The sequence below is a fragment of the Dipodomys ordii genome, unplaced genomic scaffold, assembly GCF_000151885.1.
Source record: "Dipodomys ordii isolate 6190 unplaced genomic scaffold, Dord_2.0 Scaffold181, whole genome shotgun sequence".
NCBI classification, from domain to species: domain Eukaryota; kingdom Metazoa; phylum Chordata; class Mammalia; order Rodentia; family Heteromyidae; genus Dipodomys; species Dipodomys ordii.
The window spans coordinates 727487-742342 of record NW_012267397.1 but is presented as its reverse complement, the minus strand read 5'-3'; the positions used below and the strand labels follow the sequence as shown (position 1 = coordinate 742342).

The following is a 14856-nucleotide window of genomic DNA, read 5'->3' as shown; positions in this document are numbered from 1 at the left end:
CTGTTGTTAGAGTTTAGACTTTGCCAGAAAACCATGCAGACATCCAGGTATAAAGAACAAAGAAAAGGTTTATTGTCAGTAAAGCGTCTGGCAAGACCCCTTCCCACAAAAGATGAGTGAGGAGTGCCGGCTATTGTCTGAGGTGATCTCTAAAACCTAGGAAGTTTAGGAAGGGCTAGAAGGGGCTAGGAGACAGAGACCCTGTCTCTGCCATGCAAACTAGGATTTATGGCTGCTGCCCAAGTAGTAGATGAGGGGCCCTTGCTGCTACCCAGACCTGAAGGTCACTCTAAGGAGCTCTTGATGCCTTATATGGTGGTAGCTGTCCCAGAGGAGTGCCATCTCAAGGTAAAAGGGGGTTGGAGGCTGATTATTTACTGCTTTTACTACACAGGCCTAGTGTTCCCTAGGGAAAGAGCAAGCTATGAGAGAGGAGACTTCTTGGCTAACACCTGTTATTTTGGGTTGGAACCTTTCTTGCCTTTTCTCAGGTGCAGTTTATTTTATTCTTTTACCAATGGCTGGGGTACAGACACACCTCACTACACCTTGCTTCCTTCAAGATGGAATCTTGTGTACTTTTTTTTTTTTTTTTTTGGTTGGTCATGGGTCTTGAACTCTGGGCCTGGGCACTGTCCCTAAGCTCTTCAGCTCAAGGCTAGTGCTCTACCACTTGAGCCCACAGAGCCACTTCCAGTTTTCTGGTGGTTAATTAGAGATAAGAGTCTCATGGGTTTTCCTGCCCAAACTGGCTTTGAACCATGATCCTCAGATCTCAGCCTCCTGAGTAGCTAGAATTACAGGTGTGAGCCACCAGTGCCTGGCTGTACTTTTTTTTTTTAATAGGCTTACCTGGAACCATGATCTTCCTAATCTCAGCATTCTAAGTGGCTAAGATTACAGGTTTGAACCCCCATACTTGGTTGCCACACTTTATCTACTTATAGAAGTATAATTTAAAGAATGATTTGTGCTAGGCATCAGTGGCTGACACCTATAATCCTAGCTACTCAGGAAGCTGAGATTTGAGGGTCGTGGTTCAAAGCTAGCCTGGTCAGGAAAGTCCATGAGAATCTTATCTCCAATTAACTACCAGAAAACTGGAGTGGAGCTGTGGCTCAAGTGGTAGAATGCTCGCCTCGAGCTGAAGAGCTCAGGGCCAGAGTTCAAGCCACACGACCAACAAAAAAAAAATAAATAAATAAAATTGCCTTTCTCAAGTAGATTTGTGTTTTAGAAAAAGGGCTTTTAGGTTTTTTTGTTTTGTTTTTTGTTTTTGAGATATCAGGGCTTGCTTGAATTTGGGCCTCATGCTAGCTTGGCTCACTTATTCAGCTAGCAGTCTACCATTTTAGTCACACCTCCAGCTCTGCTGGTTATTTTGGATATGAAGTCTTTTTATGATTTTCTAGATGTCAGCCTTTTTTTTTATTGTGAAAATACTGTACAAAGGGGTTACAATTACATGGGCAAGATAATGAGTACATTTCTTATCAAGCATTATAAGATCTCAGCCTTCTGAATAGCTAGCCTTTGGTTGTTATGAGCCACTAATGCTGGCAGTTCTTTGTGGTTGTTTCTATATTCTAAATAGTTTTGAAGTAATAGCTTGGTGTAGAATAATGGGTAAGTAATTTACAGTGTACTGGTCTTATGTGGCATTGTGAATATTCAGAAAACACTTTAATGGCTTTTAGTATACTTGGTGAATGCCTGGTGTAATCTTTGCTGCTTCTGATATGATGGAAATTAACTTTAACCTGGTGCCAGTCCCTCACGCCTGTAATCCTAGCTACTCATGAGGCTGAGAGCTGAGGATCACAGTTCAAAGCCATCCTGGACAGAAAAGTCCCCATGAGACCCTTATCTCCAGTTAACCACTCAAAAACTGGAAGCGGCACTGTGGCTCAAAGTGGTAGAATGTTAGTCTTGAACAAAAGAGCTCAGGGACAGCTCCCAGGCCCTGAGTTTAAGACCGACAACCAACAAAAAACAAAGAAAAATAAACAACTTTATAGTTTTTATTTTTTTATTATATTTCCAGTCGTGGGGCCTGAACTCTGGGCCTGGGCGCTGTCCCTCAGCTCTTCAGCTCAAGGCTAGCGCTCTACCACTTGAGCCACAGCGCCACTTCCGGCTTTTTTCTTTTTGCTTATGTGGTGCTGAGGAATTGAACCCAGTGCCTCAGGCATGCAAGGCAAGCACTCTACCACTGAGCCACCTTCCCAGCCCAAGAAACAACTTTAAAATTAACTAGTTGCTCATACCTATGATCTAGCTATGTAGGAAGCTGCGATTTAAGGATCTCAGTTTAATGCCAGTCTACACAAAAACTCTAGGCTTGGGTGCTGTCCCTCAGCTCTTCAGCTCAAGGCAAGCGCTCTATTGCTTGAGCCACAGCACCACTTCCGGTTTTCTAATGATTTATTGAAAGTCTAACAGGCTTTCCTGCCTGGGCTGGCTTTGAACTGCGATCCTCAGATCTCAGCCTCCTGAGTAGCTAGGATTACAAGCGAGAGCCACCACTGGCGCCCAGCTCCTTGAAACTCTTATCTCCACTTAATGAGCAAAAAGCTGGAAATGGACATATGTATGGCTTAAATAGTGGAGCACCAACTATGAGTGAAAAAGCCAAACTACAGTATAGGCCCTGAAATCAAGTCCTAATACTGGTACACAGAAAGGAAGGAGCTTTGTTTTTTGGGTTTTTTTTGGGTCCGGTCGTGGGGCCTGAACTCTGGGCCTGTGCACTGTCCCTCAGCTCTTCAGCTCAAGGCTAGCACTCTACCACTTGAGCCACAGCTCCACTTCCGGCTTTTTTTCTTTTTGCTAATGTGGTGCTGAGGAATTGAACCTAGGGCCTCAGGCAAGCAAGGCAAGCACTCTACCACTGAGCCACCTTCTCAGCCCCAAGGAAGGAACTTTGAAAGGAAGATTTTTTTTTTTAAGCAGGAAAAGGAGTTGGAGGCATGGAGGTGTGGCTAAGTTGGTAGAGAGCTAGCCAATGAGCAAAAGGGGCCGTAGGTATGCAGTTCAAGTCCCAGTCTCGGACCTAGGGGAAAAAAAGAAGCAGGAAAAATTTTATTTCTTACTTTAAAACATACTGGTAAGACAAGGGGAACCAAGCATTTTCAGCTTTGTCTGTATGGATACTGACAAGAGTTCTAGAATTATATAGGAGAAAAATGTATGCGTAGTTAAGCAATTGTGGTTAAGCCACAGTCTGAGTGACTTTATCTCAGGTCTTGTTCTATGAAATTCTGCTGCCTCTAGGAAAACCAGTGTTGCTTGAGGGGTGATCCAGTTCCTTCTCATTATAAGATGATTGCTCTGGCTTAGACTGGCTTAGAGGGGTAGTCCCATCATGGTATTATCTGCCCACAAGGCAGATGCCACTGTGGCTGCCCCTGTGCTTCTAGCATAACTATTGTGTATGTATGTGTATGAGGGAGGAATTCCAAACCAGCTCTTTTTTTTTTTTTTTGCTTATGTGGTGCTGAGGAATCGAACCCAGGGCCTCAGGCATGCAAGGCAAGTGCTCTACCACTGAGCCACCTTCCCAGCCCAAACCAGCTCTTTACTAGAGACTCTGATGCCTACCATCTGCCTCTTCCTGAGGAATGCTGGACCTAGTGTGAAAGAGGATTTTCAGTGCAAACATCAACCAAAAGTTTGTCTGCTAGCTTGAGAAATCATACTCGTTTAAAATTTTATAACTAGTATTTAGCTGAAAATTTTTACTTATTTTTTTGTCGATCTTGGGGCTTGAACTTTGGTCCTGCACACTGTCCCTGAGCTTCTTTTGCTAAAGGCAAGCACTCTACCACTTGAGCCACAGTGCCATGTCTAGTTTTTTTTGAGTAGTTTATTGGAGATAACAGTCTCACAGAATTTCTTGCCCAGGCTGGCTTCAAACGGCAATCCTCAGATCTCAGACCCCTGAGTGGTTAGGATTTCCCCGAGTGGTTAGGATTTCAGGCGTAAGCCACCAGTGCCTGGCTGTTAGCTGACTTAATTTTTAAAAATTATTTCCTGCTCTGGGGAATTATGTAAAAAATTCAGCTTGATTTTCAAAGAATAACTGGGTTAGAACTCTGCAAGAATGTTCTAGATGCCATATATTTGTCTGTTAATGAATGATGGGCTTTTTCTTGCCTAATCTAAATTGCTACATAATGTAAAATGTTAGTCTTTAAAATGATAGGATTGTGCTTTTTCTTTATATATTGTCTAGGAAAACGATGTGGAACAGCCATTTAATGACAGTGGCTGTCTTCTTGCGGATAAAGACCTTTTTGAAACTGGTTTGGAAGAGGAAAATAACTCACTATTGGAAGATGAAGACCTTTTTGAAACTGGTTTGGAAGAGGAAAATAACTCACTATTGGAAGATGAAGAATCATTAGAATCAATAAGGGCAACTGTGAAAAACAAAGTAAAAAATTACAAGGCAAGTCAAGCTCTATGACATTAAGAGCTAAACAACTAACGCAACTTTATGGTTTATTTATTTATTTATTTATTTATTTATTATGTCAGCCATGGGGCTTGAACTCTGTGTCTGGGTGCTGTCCCTCAGCTCTTCAACTCAAGACCAGCGCTCTACCACTTGAGCCACAGTGCCAATTCTGGTTTTCTGAGTGGTTTATTGGAGATCAGAGTCTCATGGACATTCTTGCCCAGGCTGGCTCTTGCCCTGGCTGGCTTTGAACTGTGATCCTCAGATCTCAGCCTCCTGAGTAGCTAGGATTATAGGCGTGAGCCACCTACGCCTGGCTTATGGTTTATTTTATTGACTGTTGCAAACTTAATTTTTTTTATTTGTATTGTTTATTTTATTTATTTATTTATTTTTGTCGGTCGTTGGGCTTGAACTCTGGACCTGGGCACTGTCCCTGTGCTCTTCAGCTCATGGCGGAGCACCCTACCACTTGAGCCACAGCACCACTTCTGGTTTTCTAATGGTTTATTGGAGACAAGAGTCTCGAGGTCTTTAATGCCTGGGCTGGCTTTGAACCGGGACCCTCAGTTCTCAGCTTCCTAAGTAGCTAGGATTTTAGGCATGAGCCACTGGCACCCGGCGCAACCTTAATTTTTTTAACTGAAAACAAGTAAGCTATATGTTGATTGATTTAAGTTTTTCAGCTGTTAATTTTGGAAACTTGCAGACATGTTAACTTCATTAAAACTAGTGCTTTATTGTTGCTCTTTTAGGAACGTTGGTGGGGTGGCAGTAGGATACTTTATGTTGTGGTGAGAAGCAGGTAAATAATGGGACAGAGATGTAAACCCTATAGAGTTTTGTAGGAAGAATATTAAAGAATGGAGGGGTCCTAGAAATCATTGTCCCTCCTTAGAGAAATACATAAGCAGAAACATAAGAAGTGAGAGTCCAAATTCTATTTGAAATTCCATCTTAATTTTTTCCCTAAGTGTCAGATAGTATGATGGGTGTCTAAAAATTTCAATTAGTAATTGACAATGACCAATTTATTAGTAAGATAGTTTGATGTTCTAAGAAGCCTACTTTTATTTAAGTTTAGTTTTTATTCTTAACAATCAATTTGTAATCTCTTTTAGAAAAAGAAACCATCTGTGGATAGTGGGACCTTTGAAGAAGAAAATGAGTTATCCAAAGGCACTGTGAGGAAGGTAACGTAGAGCCCAATGCAGTATTTACATTGATCTCTTTCCACAGGAGACTGGGTTTTTAAGAAATAAATATATTTGTTCATCCTGTTTGCCTGCTACTTAACATATTTATATTATTTTGTACACAGTAGGAACACAAACTTGATCTGTATTGAATTCATTTTCTTTTTTTCCTTTTTTGTTGGTCGTGGAGCTTGAACTCTAGGCCTGGGAGCTGTCCCTGAGCTCTTCAGTTCAAAGCAAGAGTGCTCTACCACTTGAGCCACAGTGCTACTTCCAGTTTTCTGGTGGTTAATTGCAGATAAGAGTCTCATGGACTTTCCTGCCCAGGCTGGCTTTGAACCATGATCTTCAGATCTTAGCCTCCTGAGTTGCTAGGATTACAGGTGTGATCTACCAGTGCCTGCTGAATTCATTTTCTGAGAGTTGTAAATAAATGAGATCCTTAAGCTTATATTTTGTTAAGTAGTGCTTAAGTTTTCTTTTCTTGGAGAAAACCAACTTTACGGAGCTCCAGTGGCGCAATCGGTTAGCGCACGGTACTTATAAGAAAACCAACTTTTGAGGGATGAATATCTATCTTTCTGGATTAATATTAATAAATTTTACTCTTTATTTTCTTTAAGGAAAGAAAGGCAGCCAAATTAAGTAAGGAAGCATTAAAAAACCTGCATAGTGAGACTCAACGCCTTATCCGAGGTAATGCACATCAGTACAGTAAACTTTGAGGTGAATCACAATATTTTTTAGTAAGCTGAACTTGGATATTGAGGTTTTTGGTGTTCTGATATCCCTAATATAAGCTCAGATAATAATAAGGAATTTTAAATTGATCTTGGTAAATGATCATTGTTCCTAAGCTCTTGGAGCATTAATATAAACAAATTTCCAGAGTTCTATGAAAGGTAAAAGGAAATTTATTTATTTATTTTTGTCAGTAATGGGGCTTGAACTCAGGGCCTGGGCACTGTCCCAGGCCTTGAGCTCTTTTTGCTCAAGGTGAGATCTCTACCACTTTGAGCCACAGCTGTACTTCTGGCTTTCTGGTGGTTAATTGGAGATCAGAGTCTCACAGGGACTTTTCTGTCCAGGCTAGCTTTGAACCATGATCCTTAGATCTCAGTCTCCTGAGTAGCGAGGATACAGGCACCAGCCACCAGCACTGGCAAGAGGAAACTTAAAAAAAAAAATGCTGGTGGATTGATTACATCAGGATGCTTTTAGGAAGTTTCAAATATATAGAATTTTATTTTATTTTATTTTTTATTTTTTTTTTGAGGTCCGATCGTGGGGCCTGAACTCTGGACCTGGGCGCTGTCCCTCAGCTCTTCAGCTCAAGGCTAGCCCTCTACCACTTGAGCCCAAGCGCCACTTCCGGCTTTTTTCTTTTTGATTATGTGGTGCTGAGGAATTGAACCCAGGGCCTCATGCATGCAAGGCAAGCGCTCTACCACTGAGCCACCTTCCCAGCCCCATATATAGAATTTTAGACCCACAAAAATTCAGGTTCAGTAGATTTGAAATGGGATCCACGAATCTATGTTTTTTTTTTAAACTTCTGGATTATTTTGATTTTACAGGAAGATTTAAAAGCTACTTTTAGTTGGGCCGGGCTCATGCCTGTAATCCTAGCTACTCAGGAATCTAACTAAAGTCTGAGGATCACAGTTTGAAGCCACCCTGGGTAGGCTAACTTAATGTCTAATTAACTGCCAAAAAGCCAGACATTGAGCTGTGGATCAAGTGTAGAACACTAGCCTTGAGCAAAAAAGCTTATGGACAGGGCCCAGGTCCTGAGTTTAAGCCCTAGGAGAGACACACACACCCACATCCACACCCACAAGCCCTAGGAGATAGAGACACACACACACACACACACACACACACACACACACGCCCTAGGAGATAGAGACACCCACCCACACACACACCCACACCCACAAGCCCTAGGAGATAGAGACACACACACAAGCCCTAGGAGATACACACACACACACACACTGCTCTTCCTCTGAAACACACACACACACACACACACACGCCCTAGGAGATAGAGACACCCACCCACACACACACCCACACACACACACACACACACACACACACACACACACACACACACACACACTGCTCTTCCTCTGAAAGCTCTTTTGTACTTAGCTCTTGTGCTTTCTAATGGCAGGACTGGTTTCTTACTGGTACTAGCTTGCTTATATTATCTAGTTAACTGAAAATGAGATGTCATTTCAGAATATACAGTATGTGTATTTATTTGTTTTGTTTGTTTTTTTAGAATCTGCACTTAATCTTCCATATCATATTCCTGAAAATAAAACCATTCATGATTTCTTCAAACGTAAACCCCGGCCCACTTGCCAGGGAAACGCCATGGCACTACTGAAGTAAGAACTTTCTTTCCATGTGATTATAATCTTCATGAGCATTCAGTTTTTTTTTTTATTTAGAATTTCATTTTATTTAAATGTGTTCTTCATGCTACAATGCAACCCTTTAAAATCAATCAAATACATAACATTAAAATTCTTTCTCGGGGCTGGGAAGTTGGCTCAGTGGTAGAGCGCTAGCCTTGCATGCCTGAGGCCCTGGGTTCAATTCCTCAGTACCACGTAAGCAAAAAGAAAAAAGCCAGAAGTGGCACTGTGGTTCAAGTGGTAGAGCACTAGCCTTGAGCTGAAGAGCTGAGGGACAGCGCCCAGGCCCAGAGTTCAGGCCCCACGACCGGACCAAAAAAAAAAAAAAAATTATTTCTCAAAACTTATCAATTTGAGCATTCAGTTTTGTAGCGCACGTCTGGCATAAAACATTCAGATTGCTTACTCCCTTAAAAACTTATTGTACTGATTCATTAGGTGGTAAGGGATAAGAATGTTTCACATTTTGGATACTTTTCAACTCTAGTTCACTTCCCTTTCTCTAGATCATCTAAATATCAGTCAAACCATTTCAAAGAAAACATAAGCACTGCAAATACAACTGAGATGAATGGTCACCTCCATAGCAAAAGTTCTGAGCAGACTACTGGTACAGAATGTGAAACGGAAATTAATATACTTCCTGTGGTTTCATCGGGACTTCAGATAGCTACTGGATCAAATGAGGCTGGCAGTGAGAATCTGGTAAGAAAGGAAGAGCTGGAAATTCAGGCGAATCAAAAGTATTGTGCTGATAGCCTTTCACCTGGAGTCAAGTCAGTATTGCAAGAAGAATCCAGCATCCCCAGGAAAGAGGCCAGTGAGGAGCATCAAACTGGAGGGCTTCTGACATCTGAGGATCATGCCATGGAGGGAGAAGACAGACTGAAAAATACAGAAGAAATAGATGAGAAAGTGGAAGAATCCCTGAAGAAAACTGAATCATCAGTAGTTGTGCCACCTGAAAAAGTGAGAAAGTTCACTCTTGATAGACTTAAACAACTGGGAATAGATGTTTCCATTAAACCTAGGCTGGGTGCTGATGAAGACTCCTTTGTGATACTTGATGAACCTGAAACCAACAGAGGTAATCCTCTAAGTTGTGGGGAATCTTCCTGAGGTGATTTTTTTTTGGTAATGTTTTACTGTTTGTTATAAACCCAAGCTATTGGTAGAGACTTGATATAGTGCAGAGATTTCTCATTTGGAGAAGAGCATGTTAGGAAAAGACTGAGGGAAAGGAAGTGACAATTGAGTGTATGCAATAAAGAGCAGAGAACCTAGTTGTTCCCATGGATTTTGAGGATTGAATTTTGGGGATCTTTTCTTTAGCTAGTTATGGAATGAAGACACTCTTATTCACTGTTATTCTAGATCCCTTGTAATTTTCCAACTCAACCATTTCTTTATGCTATTCCCTTTCCATTGCTACCACTTGTAGCTTCCAACTTGACTGAACCACCACAAATAGAAGACATACTTAAAGCTTCTCTCTTTATTTTTTCATTTGTTATGCAAACATGCTGTTCTTTGGAGTTTGGATTTGCTGCTAATAATGTTAGAGACTCTGGACATAAAGATTTCCTTTCAGCTGGGTGCCAGTGGCTCACGCCTGTAATCCTAGCTACTTGGGAGGCTGAGATCTGAAGATTGTGGTTCAAAGCCAGCCCGGGGAAGGAAAAGTCAGTAAGACTCTTATCTCCAATAAACCACTCAGAAAACTGGAAGTGGCACTGTGGCTCAAGTGGTAGAGCACTCACCTTGAGCTGAAGAGCTGAGGGGATAGCACCCAGGCCCAGAGTTCAAGCCCACAACCAACCTTTAAAAAAAAAAGGATTTCCTTTCAGTTCTTTCAGTTCTTTTTCAGCTAAGATCTTCTAGGAACAAATAAAAACATGGGTACTAGTTCCAAAGCTACTAAAGTATAATATGAGTACATTTTAAAAAATTAACCCAACTTAGAGATCTTAGGTCTTTTATCATAGAAGAGAAAAGGCTACATGAAAATATCCAGAGGTATTTTCCCTTAATCCAACGTAGCTTTTTTTTTTTTGGTCGTTCATGGGGCCTGAACTTGGCCTGAGCACTGTCCCTCAGTTCTTCAGCTCAAGGCTAGCGTCCTACCACTTGAGCCAAAACACGACTTCCAGCTTTTTCTGCTTATGTGGTGCTGAGAAATGGAACCCAGGGCCTCATGCATGCAAGGCAAGCACTCTACCACTGAGCCACCTTCCCAGCCCCCAAAGTAGCCTTTTTTCCTTCCTTTTTTTTTTTTTTTTTGGTTGTTGTTAGTCCTGGAATTTAAACTCAGGGCCTTGGCACTATCTCTGAACTTTTCTTGCTCAAGATTAGCACTCTAGCCAGGCACTTCTCTAATCCTAGCTACTCAGGAGGCTGAAATCTGAGGATCACGGTTTAAAGCCAGCCTGGGCAGGAAATTCTGTGAGACTCTTATCTCCAATTAACCACCAGGAAACCAGAAGTGGCACTGTGGCTCAAGTGGTAGAGCACTAGCCTTGAGCTGAAGAGCTGAGGGACAGCGCCCAGGCCCAGAGTTCAAGCCCACAGCCGATTAAAAAAAAAAAAAAAGATTAGCACTCTTCCACTTTGAACCATAGCTCTACTTCTAGTTTTCTGGAGGTTAACTGGAGCTAAGAGTCTCATGGACTTTCCTGCCCAGGCTGGTTTTGAACTGTGATCCTCAGATCTCAGTCTCTTGAGTAGCTAGTTAGGATTTCATGCATTAGCCACTGGTGCCTGGAAAAAAATCTGATTTTTGGAACTGGAGGTGTAGCTAAAGTGGTAGAATGCTTGCTAGCCTGAAGCAAAAATGCCCAGGCCCTGAGTTAAAGGCCCAGGTTCAGCACCAAAATAAAGAAAGTCTGATGTTTGAAATATGTTGAAGAATGGTTGCAAATAATTAGTTTGGGTTAAATTATATGAATTTGACAATATATTAGAAATAAAGAGTTCTGTTTTGTTTCTCTGTACTAGGAAACGTAGTTACAATTCTTAACTGTGTTTTGCAAACTGATAAATTGGTTGGCATTTGGTTTTAGAACTGGAAGCTTTGAAGCAGCGTTTCTGGAAGCATGCTAATCCAGCAGCCAAACCCAGGGCTGGTCAGACAGTGAATGTGAATATCATAGTGAAGGACGTGGGCACTGATGGAAAGGAAGAGCTACAGGCAGGTATGGTACCTGTGACTTTGGCAGCTGAGAAACTGGATGGAGTTAGCCACACAAAACCAGGTATTTGCTCTTCTGGTTATTGAAGACTACATGAAAAGTTATAGAATCTTTTTTTCCTCCCTTGGTGATACTACTAGAGTTTGACCTCTGGGGCTCATGCTTGGTAGCCATGTGGTCTGCCATTTGAGCCATGCTCCCAGCCCTTTTTGCTTTAGTATTTTTCAGGTTTTAGCTCTTGCCTAGAGTCAGTCTCAGGCTGTTATTCTTCTATTGGTAACTTTTTACATGGTTGGAATCATAGGTACACACCCATCTTATTAATTAAAATGAGATCTTACATCTGGCTAATCTTGTAAATTAGTGTCCTTATTTTATACTCAGGGAAACCCATATGAAGAGCAGTTGAGCCAGCTGTTTGAGTTTACACAGCTGCTAAGTGGTGGGACTTAGATACACATTGCTTGCTTGTTGTTTGTTTGTGCCAGTCATGGGCTTAAACTCAGAGTCTGAGTGAGGTCACTGAGCTAGCACTCTACCAGTTGAGCCACAACTTCACCTCTAACTTTTTAGTAGTTAATTGGAGATGAATCTCATAGACTTTGCTACCCAAACTGGGTTTGAACTATGATCCTCAGCTCTCAGCATCCTGAATAATTAGGATTACAGTTAAGAGCCACCAGTGTCTTGCTCATTATTGTTTTAAAAGCTTTTTTTTTTTGTCAGTCATGGGGCCTGAACTCTGGGCCTGGGCACTGTCCCTCAGCTCTACAGCTCAAGGTTAGCACTCTACCATTTGAGCAATAGCACCTACTTCCAGCTTTTTCTGCTTATGTGGTGCTGAGGAATCAAATCAGGGGCCTCATGCATGCAAGGCAAGCACTCTACCACTGAGCCACCTTCCCAGCCCTTTTCAAAACTTTTTAAAACATCAACATCAAACTCTATTGAGTATATTCAACATGAGTTGTTTAAATATAGTCCTTTTGATAGATATCTTGTTCCAGTTTTGGGTGGTTATATCCAATGTTGTTTCCTAGTACCACATAGGTATTGATGTAGCTGGATACAGAATTCTTGCTAGTGGAATTATTGAGCCAAAGTTTGATGTATATCACCTGTTTGTCCTTTAAAGTGGTTATACCAATTTGTATTCAGAATCAGTGTATAAGAATTCCTGTTTTCTCCTATTAATAGTGAGTAGTGTAAAATCTAATATTTGCCAAGCCAATGTAAAAAATAATACCTTATTTTTACTTGAATTACTATATTTTTTATATTTTGCCAGCCTGGGTCTTGAACTTTGGGCTGTCCCTGAGCTTCTTTTTTTTTTTTTTGGTTGGTCCTGGGGCTTGAACTCTGGGCTTGGGTGCTGTCCTTCAGCTCTTCAGCTCAAGGCAAGTGCTCTACCACTTGAGCTACAGCGCCACTTCCGGTTTTCTGGTGGTTTTATTGGAGATAGGAGTCTCACGGTCTTTCCTGCCCGGGCTGGCTTTGAACCGCGATCCTCAGATCTCAGCCTCCTGAGTAGCTAGGATTATAGGCGTGAGCCACCAGCGCCCGGCTTCCCTGAGCTTCTTTTTGCTCAAGGCTAGTACTCTACCACTTGAGTGATGCCACTCCTGGCTTTTTCTGTGTATGTGGTACTGAGGAATCAAACCCAGGGCTTCATGCATGCTAGGCAAGCACTCTACCACTAAGCCACATTCCCAGCCCAGTAAACATAATTTTGATTCATTAATAATTTATGAGCATTTTTCTATAAATTACTGGTTCATATTGTTTACCAATTTTATTCTTGAAAGGTTTCTTTCTCTTTAATAAAAATAAATTTATCAGTGTTTTTTTTTTTCCAGTTGTGGGGCTTGAACTCAGGGACTCGGCACTGTTTTTCTTATGCTCAAGTCTAGCTCTCTATCATTTGAGCCATAGCTCCACTTCTGGCTTTTTGGTGGAGGTTTATTGGAGAGAAGAGTCTCATGAACTTTCTTGCCTGTGCTGGCTTTTGAACCACAATCATCAGATCTCAGCCTCCTGAGTAGCTAGGTTTTACAGGCATGAGCCACTAATATCTTATTCAGAAGTTCTCTTTTATGCTTCAATTCATAATAATGGCCATATGTTAAAAATAACAAAAGCCTTTTTTTTAAGTTTTAGCAAGAATTTATTTTATTTTATTTTTTTGGGGGGGTCCGGTTGTGGGGCCTGAACCCTGGGCCTGGGCCCTGTCCCTCAGCTCTTCAGCTCAAGGCTAGCGCTCTACTTGAGCCACAGCGCCACTTCCGGCTTTTTTCTTCTTGCTTATGTGGTGCTGAAGAATCGAACCCAGGGCCTCATGCATGCAAGGCAAGCCCTCTACCACTGAGCCACCTTCCCAGCCCCAAGAATTTATTTTATTGTAACAGGTTAAAGGAGGGAGAAAAAGGAAGCATTTTTTATTCCCCATTCAGGAAATGGGAGTTGAAGACTTCCTAAAGGGCTGGGAAGCTGGTTCAATGGTAGAGCGCTTGCCTTGCATGCATAAGGCCCTGAGTTCAATTCCTCAGCACCACATAATCAAAAAGAATAAAACTGGAAGTGGCGCTGTGGCTCAAGTGGTAGAGTGCTGGTCTTGAGCTGAAGAGCTCTGAGGGACAACGCTCAGTCCAGAGTTCAGGCCCCACAACTGACAAAAAGAATTATACTTATTATTAATTATTGTAAAATCAGAAAACAGTTTTGAGAATTGCTTCCATCTCTGCTTAAAGAATATTTTTAGAGGTGCCTAAAGTACATACTGTATGGTTCTAATAATATGTAGTCAGTCATTTTTTTTAAACATCATGTCAACGTATTTCTGCTCAGGTGAAAAGCTACAGATGTTAAAAGCTAAACTGCAAGAGGCAATGAAACTCCGAAGGTTTGAGGAACGTCAAAAGCGCCAAGCATTATTTAAATTAGACAATGAAGATGGGTTTGAAGAGGAGGAAGAAGAAGAGGAGATGACAGATGAGTCTGAAGAAGATGGAGAAGAAGAAGTAGAAAAAGAGGAGGAACTTGAGGAAGAGGAAGAGAAAGAAGAACCAGAAGAAGAGGAGGAAGAAGGCAATCAGGAGGTTTCTGACCATTATCTAATCTTGTTACTTGGTTAAGTGTAAGAGAGAAAATTGGTTTTAAATAAGAATATAAACATAGCTGGGCCCTGGTGGCTCATGCATGTCTGCAATCCTTCTATTTATGAGGCTGAGATCTGAGGATCACATTTCAAAGCCAGTCTGGGCCAAAAAGTCCCGGTGATACTCCTATCTTCAATTAACCACTAAAAAACTGGAAGTGGAGCTGTGACTCAAGATGGTAGAGCACTAAAGCCTTGAGAAAGAATTCAGGAATAGCACCCAGGCCCTGAGTTCAAGCCCACAATGGACAAAAAAAAAAAAAGGGCTGGCAAAGTGGCTCAGTGGTAGAGTGCTTGCCTTGCATGCCTGAGGCCCTGGGTTCAATTCCTTAGCACCACATAAGCAAAAGGAAAAAAGCCGGAAGTGGTGCTGTGGCTCAAGTGGTAGAGCGCTAGCCTTGAGCAGAAGAGCTGAGGGACAGGGCACAGG

The 14856-nt window shown here is 41.7% G+C and overlaps 1 protein-coding gene across 1 annotated transcript in view; it reads left to right on the top strand.

The window, feature by feature from the left end:
• Positions 1-14856, top strand: part of Clspn (claspin) — a 35816-nt gene that overhangs the window by 6525 nt on the left and 14435 nt on the right. Inside the window, exons 4-10 of the mRNA XM_013034046.1 lie at positions 4235-4450; positions 5581-5652; positions 6279-6351; positions 7946-8054; positions 8591-9171; positions 11144-11335; positions 14117-14367. Coding sequence (XP_012889500.1) covers positions 4235-4450; positions 5581-5652; positions 6279-6351; positions 7946-8054; positions 8591-9171; positions 11144-11335; positions 14117-14367 — 1494 coding nt within the window. The remainder of the gene's footprint in view (positions 1-4234; positions 4451-5580; positions 5653-6278; positions 6352-7945; positions 8055-8590; positions 9172-11143; positions 11336-14116; positions 14368-14856) is intronic.